The sequence below is a fragment of the Atta colombica genome, unplaced genomic scaffold, assembly GCF_001594045.1.
Source record: "Atta colombica isolate Treedump-2 unplaced genomic scaffold, Acol1.0 scaffold163, whole genome shotgun sequence".
Taxonomy (NCBI): Eukaryota; Metazoa; Arthropoda; class Insecta; order Hymenoptera; family Formicidae; genus Atta; species Atta colombica.
This window is the reverse complement of record NW_017259254.1, coordinates 129,216-137,202: the sequence shown is the minus strand read 5'-3', so window position 1 is coordinate 137,202 and position 7,987 is coordinate 129,216. Positions and strand designations below refer to the sequence as shown.

Here is a 7,987-nt window from a genome sequence, read left to right as displayed (position 1 = left end):
ATATATATACATATATATATATATATTTAAGACGTATAATTAACTAGTGCGTTAAAATAATTTTTTACTCATTTCTTTTAAATCTTTCCTTGCAATTTTCCCTGAACCTGTATACGGAAAAGCATCTAAAAATATAATTCCAGCACGAAGTTTGTAGTGATCCATCATATTTTTTGCTACAAAGTCTATTAAGTCTTGCTCCGTCTCCTGTAAAAACACAATTTAATCATATTTTTTATTCTGTATCAAAAAAATATATAATATACATTGTCTGACATATAATATTTGTCTGACATATCTACAAAAACAAGCAAAGACAAATTTTTATCATTATAAATATGAATTATATTCACTATATTCACTATATTTTTTAAACAATGTTTTTTAGAATATTTAAAATGGATTCGCAATTATTCTTATTTGGATTGTATATGTACTAGATGCATTTTGTATTAGTTACAAACAAATGTAGATATATAACTGATACATTTAATTTTGTAAATTTGTATTCTACTGACTTATCACAATAAAAAATTGTACCTTGGCGCCAGGCTTTTTGGTAATATATGCAAGAGGATGTTCGTCATCTGTTGCATGAGGTATCGATATTACTGCAACTTCTAATACTGCTGGATGTGATATTAAGACACCCTCGATTTCTCCGGGTGAGATCTGATATCCTCTATACTTTATGAGTTCCTTTATTCTATCAATAATGAACAATTCTCCATCTTCATCAATATAACCGATATCACCTGTATGCAGCCACCCTGAAAGAGTTCTACGTTTATTTTCGTGATATTAGATTTCTATTACTAGTTATATACTTTTAGATTTTATGGAACAGAATTTATTCAGTTTGCATTAGTCAATTAATTAACTTATAATTAATCTTTCTTTCTAATCTTTCTTCTTTCTTTTTAATCCTCCGACTGTTATGCAATTTTATTTCTCAAACATAAGTTTCCAAGTAGAATGATTGATCTCAAAAAATGTTTCTATATAAAGAAACAATTATTATAGATTCTTGGATTGTCTGTATTTTCTCTTATACAATACTTTACAGCATTAATTATTGCACTTACTTATTATTAATATTCTGCAAATGATTTGAATGTTATGATTTAAATTAATATTAATTTTTTAAACTGTAAATAAAAATTAACTTTTTAAAATAATATTCTCAAGATAGATAAATGATTTGGGAGTCGAACGTAAATTTTATTTCTATTGTTAATTAATAATGCATATAATATTTACCTTCTTCATCAATTGTACTTTTTGTTGCCTCAGGATTCCTATAATAACCATTCATCATGCTTGCAGATTTTATCCATATTTCTCCCGATTGATTCGGATCAAGTACTTTCCCGCTTTCAGGATTCACAATTTTTATTTGTACATTCTTAGCTACTATCCCACAAGATCCGTCTTTGTGATTCGGTAATTGACATGTTATAAGACCACCGACTTCTGTCATTCCTAATAACACAAGAAAATTGTTTCAACATACATAACATAAATTTAAATATTAATATTTTATCGCATTCTAATGATATTTACCATAACCTTGTAATATCTGAACGTGTGGTAAACAATGTCTTAGTTCTTCCTGCACTTTTGGCTTAATTATTGCACCACCACCTAATATAACTTTTAAAGAATTTAATGAATATTTCTTTACGTAACCTGCTCTGACAAATCGATTTATCATACTCGAGCTAAGAAACAAAACTGCTACCTGAATAAATAAAAATGTTATATTTTTAAATTTTAATACTTTCTGTATTTTTAAATTTAATTATGCAACGTAACAAATAGATATAAAGATTACGATAATATATTTCCTCGGAGTAGCAATTTACATTTATCTTAACAATAAAATCAAAATAAATGCATACAAAGATACACTCCTTATATTAAAGATACATTCCTATCTCATCGAGCGATGAACAATTTTGACAAATTTGTAACATTATTATTATAACAAAATATATCATGAATTATTTTAACTATACATTAAATATAATTTGTTTAAAAGGAATTGATTCAATTTTGTTATAAAATTCGCAAAAAAACCTATATTAGTTGACATCACTTACAAAAATTATTTTGCAGCAAAAAATCTATATTAGCAGACTAAAATATGGCAGTTATTTAGATCAGAATTTGTTTTTCCATTATTTTTAAATCAGAAAAATTTTAAAGATTAGAAATTGTATTTAAATTTTAATTATGCAATAAATTAAGTTTAAAAAAAAATTAAATTTTGACAAATAACATTACTTTATATTTTTCAATTAATTGGCAAGTCATGTCCTCGTCGAATTGTGAATAAAGGATCACTGTGGCACCCTGCGAAATCGCTTTCACGTTCAGCATTACTCCGCTGATCCAATAAAGAGATGAGAACCAAAGTGTTGGCACATTTGTCATATTCAAGGTACTATTGTCCTTCATGAGTAACATAGTATGGTTAGACAATTCAACGCCCTTTGGCATTCCCGTCGTGCCCGATGAATGCATGATGCATGCCGTCTTCTTGACATCGTCAAGCTCAACATATCGGAAATTTGCAGCTTCCGCATTGTTACAATTCCTCAGGATATCAGACAATGAAATCGCGCTGTCATGATTACCGAAAATTACCACCATGGGATTGTAATTTTTCTCTTTCATCGCTTTTAAAATGACACCCACAGATTTCTCGCTGCAGAAAATTACCTTCGGCGTAGTCAGTTGCAAAACGTGCAATGCAGTTGCTGATAACAAATGCTTCATAATTAATAAAGAAGTATTATGTAAATATTACTATATAAATCAATAAATAAATAAGAAAAAATTATGTTTAATTATTGTAAGATAGAAAATTTTTATTCGCGCTCATTATTATTAAAAATACACTTATCTAATCAAATGTAATATGTAAAAATATTTAAGATAACATATAATATTTGATATATGATCGAGAAATCTTACGTAAGTCCATATCTTCGTTCCATGGATTAAAGATTGCATTGACATATGCCGCTGCAACACAGGGCACTATAGAGTTGGGGTGATTACTCGTACACACACTAATAACGTCGCCACATTTGATTCGTTGCTTTTGTAACCATAAAGCGCATCTCACAGCTTTATCTTGCAACTCCGCGTATGTAAACGTTTCATCAGTGCGTGCGTCCAACTGTATAATATTATTATTATATAAAATTTTAAATTCAAGACTTAATTAATAAACGAAAATTAACATAGCGGATGTCAAAACTTGAAAAATATTTGTATTTTTGCAAAAATTATTATATAGAAGTGTCATGATTTTGAATTTGTCAATTTTGACATTGGATTTGTATCCCATTGATCTAAAAAGTCCTTAAATTAAATCTCGGTAAAAAATTGTTTATGTATGAATATTTATAAACATACATAAATATTCATAAACATGTATAATCATATACATGAAATATGTCCATACATGTTTATACATCTCTTTTTCTTTTTGTAAAATTACTTTTTAGTGTAATAGAAATATTAATAATAATGTGAAAACATTAAAATAATTAAAAGGATCATTTTCGCATTGTTTATTTAAAAAAAAAACAATTTAAAATGTATAAAAAATTATCCATACACAATTATGCATAATTTCATATATAATTATACATAAGTAATTCTTTTACATTTCTTTAAACATGATTTTTTTCTAAAACAAACAATATGAAAATTATCCTTTTAATTATTTTTCAGAAAAATTTTCAGAAAAAAAAATTTTTTCAGAAAAATCATGTTGTTTCTTGATCTATTAGTATAAGAACATTTGTTTATATATTTTTCCGTCATTATTGCTTTAACTCTTAACCAACATAGTTAAGAAATTTATTTCGCTTTAATATCATTTTCATTTGTCACGGTAACATTAAAAAAATCTCTCCGTATCATTCTCATGTAAGTTAAGATATTGTAATATAACATCATTACTCGATTGTCATTTTCGATATAATTCAATTCTTTACATTTCACATTATTTAATTTTAATTAGCACATTATATTCAGCTTTATATATTTCATCTCTTGTATATTACATTATATGTATTCAACACAATGCTCTTTTTTATCTTTTATATTATATTTAAAAAAAATTTTTTATCATCTTTTTATATTACATTATGTATATTTAGCGTAACGCTATTTTATACTGAGTACTATCAGCACTTGTTTTTTCATATTGTTCGGATAGTTATATGAGATGACTTATCAGATGACGATACATTGTTTGGAAGGCATTTTAATTGTATACTGGCGTTTATACATTAGTTTATCTAACAATCGACCACTGTTTTATATATATATATAATACTTTTAATTTATGGACTTTTTTGTTCGCAACTTTAACTTCTGCAATAATTGATTAGGCAAGACATCATGCGTTGTTCACACATAATTATAAGACATTATTCGCTATCATTCGGTATATTTATGTATTATCAATAGCTTATATTTGCATTGATAAAAACCTATATAATTGAGTTGAAACGTACATATGCATATTTGTTAACTATTAATTAAAATTTCTTTGCGCATTGTTAATCGCGTTGACTCTTAAATAATAATTTTTTTTTTCTATAAAGAAATAGCTAATTTTAATCTGCTACTTTTTGTTATACATATAATATTATTACTGCTATAAAGCATATTAATGCTATAAATTTATTTTAACAACATTTTCAAATGTTTTTGAAAATGTTAAAATTCAAATATAGTTTTAATTTGCTCTTTATTGTTCTAAACTTTTAAACTTTTTTTCATTTTTAGTAAAACTTTATAACTTTAAAAGTTATATCTTCTTGCAAATTAATAAAAATTAATATTACGTGTAAACTTCTACTCACATGTGCAATTTTGTCCTCATGACTTGTAATGCTAACCCACATTAATTCTCCAAGGCTCTTATACTTAATCGACTGATGCGTCTCTTCTCCTTTGTAAACACCATTTTCCACAATAAAATTCTGTGAACAGCATATAGTTAAATTTTTTCAATTGCTTGTTTTACTCTCTGTAATTAGGTTATATGTTTCACATTAGTCCATACATTGACGATAAATTTGACTTTAATTAATATGTATTTTCTCGCATATATTTCATCAATGCATTGAGTATATACTCGAGAATCTACTGCCTTGATAAAAAAGTACTTCAGTATGTAGCACTGTGAAAATTGAGCGTTACAACTGCTAAGCATTAAATATTCTCTCTTATATATATCTCTCCTTTATATATAATTTTAAAGAATTTTAAATATATTGAAAATTTGCTTTGTATCAAAGATTTTGACAATGAATATTAATTCCAGCTCTTTTTCTTTCTATTCTTGATAAATATACTCGGATCCCTAGGATATCTATCATCTATATTTGTTACTGTAACTTCGTAAAAATGGACATATTTAAATTAATTTTTATCAATCAATGGAGAATTGATTAAGGAACAAATCTGTAAAAGTCGATAGAATTAAGAAGCTTAGAGATATATAGATTTATAAAAAAAAAGAAAGTTCAGAAACACGAAAAAATCTTGACCTAGCAAATTGCACTAGGATTTCTGGGACGCCAGTGTGTATAATTAGGGTTATATCTATAGCTAGAATAAGTGCAAAAGAACGTTTTTATATTTACCTTTACACCCATTTTGTCAAAAATATTTTTTGCCGGAGAAACCCTGAACGCGGTTGATCAATGTTACTGAATTTAGATTCAAATCACTGCATCATAAACAAATTCTATGTATGATCATGCATGAAATAAATCGAAATCAGTTTAAAAATAATGAGATTAATAGAATTAATTATAAATCAAATTATAAATAGAGAACAAAAAGTCGAGAAGTCCTGGCTGAGATAATATTTTTCGTAACAAGTTTTTTCCGGTTTTGTAATTCCGGTTTTGTTAATTTAGAGGAGATTTATCAATTTCAGACTGATTGTGAAAGGCCAAAAAGTTAACTGTACGCAATCTGAAATAAATTGATTTAAAAAGAATATATTATATTAGTCAAAACATCTAACTTTGACTGTGTTGACGTTCTCTATTATATTTGATGTATAAATAGAGAATTATTAAAAGAAATTTTATTTTAATTAGCATATAGCAATAAAATTTTTCAAAAATATTAATTTTATTTGTTTTTTTATATTATGACAAATAAAACTTTAGTAGAGAAAAAATTCGAAAAGGAAATGATCTTGATCTCGAATATCGTAAGATATTTATATTATATATTTCAAAATATTGTCTGCTAATTAGATAGTTGCATACAAATGCTGATTCATATTACTATAATACTATCATAATATTCAAGGTCACTTTCTATTTGAAATTGTCCTCTAAAATTTATTTCACATTAATAAAAGAATGCACTAATCAGAGATTATTACTTGCATTCAAAGATTATTATTTGTAGTAAAGAAAATTATTATTCGAACCTATTAAAAGCGACAAAAAAAAATTATATGGAGAAAACGAAGTGAATTTAAAATTTTGGTATATTCCTTCTTAAAAAATGATGAGACGTACATTTCCTCATTTTTAGATAAATACATATTATAAATATATATGCGCCTGATTTATGTAAGATTTTTTGCTTATAATTAAAGAAAATGCTAAGAGAAATTCCCCGCTTATATCGGCACAATATTTTTTTGGGGTGTATAATATATCTAAATAAGAAGAAAAATACTAAAATATTTTAAATATACGATTGTCGTTATATGCTATAAAACTATTAAAAAATAATTGCTACACTTGTTTATTAGAAGAAATAAATTATTCTGAACAACAATTCAAAAATAATACAGATAGATGCATAGAATGATATGTTTACGTGTAAAAAAATTTTAACAGAACGTCTTCAATTGCTAAGTCAACCGGTATATCCATTTGAACTTGAATAAAAGTCGATAAAATCGATTATTATAAAAATCAATAAAACTTAATTGCATTAAAAAAAAGATTTTGTATTTGAAAGATGGAACAGCTTTTCCACTACGTGAAGATTATTCTTTCCGAGGAACTTACAATAGACAACTACAGAACGAAACACATATGAACGTAGACAAAAGTCGACTGTTATTTACTGTAATCTATCTATTACTATAGGTCATATATAGTTCTAGATATCCCTCTCTCTAAAAACTGTACAATTGACATGTACATTGCACAACTGTACAAATCATAAATTTTGTGGAGCCATTGTTCTTAATACAACGTAATAGTGGTCATTTGATGTTTCCTAATATTAACTTAGATATGAGAAATAGATAGATTAGATGAATTACTGAACAAAGTATAAAATGAATTATTGAAATTAATAACAGAAATGGATTTCCAATGCTTTATATCCTATGTATTTATTTTTTTCTATATATTTTCCATTTCATAATTTAATAAAATTTAGTTACCCATTTTTTGTCTTACAAGTTTTTGTAATATATAATTAAAATATTCTTCTGGCAAATGCTATGCAATTAAAAGTTGATTGGTGTCTGTTAAAAATATAATAAACATCATGTATACTTCTAAAGGATAATTCTTTAAAATTTCGTTAAAGATTCATATAGCCTATTTTTTATAATTTAAGAAATTAAGTTCTAATATAAAAGAATTAACAGATCAAATATAATGATAAAAAAAATTAAAATTATTTTGTAGTCATAGAAAGTCAAGATACAGAATATAATAAAGAATATTATTCGTGTCCAATAATAGAAAAAATATTTTTGTTTTCTTAATTTCATGATGTTAATATAATTTTCTCTAGATATCTACTATACATGCACTGCGAAGAGCTATACAGTCATGAATGAAATATAACAGGCAATTCAATGACATAAACCGTCCATAAGATCATTAATTTGTTAAATAAATCTGTTTGATTAACAAAGATCTGAAATATTAATGTCAAACTTCATCAATTAATCTTATTAAAATAT

The 7,987-nt window shown here is 25.6% G+C and overlaps 1 protein-coding gene across 1 annotated transcript in view; it reads right to left on the bottom strand.

The window, feature by feature from the left end:
* The window catches only part of LOC108686045, a 32,277-nt gene extending 25,155 nt beyond the window's left edge, over nt 1-7,122 (bottom strand). The window contains exons 1-8 of the mRNA XM_018191096.1: nt 7,074-7,122; nt 5,676-5,761; nt 4,890-5,009; nt 2,980-3,187; nt 2,287-2,762; nt 1,564-1,741; nt 1,261-1,482; nt 541-770 (exon numbers count right to left, since the gene is read on the bottom strand). Coding sequence (XP_018046585.1) covers nt 541-770; nt 1,261-1,482; nt 1,564-1,741; nt 2,287-2,762; nt 2,980-3,187; nt 4,890-5,009; nt 5,676-5,687 — 1,446 coding nt within the window. The 5' untranslated portion in view covers nt 5,688-5,761; nt 7,074-7,122. The remainder of the gene's footprint in view (nt 1-540; nt 771-1,260; nt 1,483-1,563; nt 1,742-2,286; nt 2,763-2,979; nt 3,188-4,889; nt 5,010-5,675; nt 5,762-7,073) is intronic.
* Between the last annotated feature and the right edge of the window lie 865 nt (nt 7,123-7,987).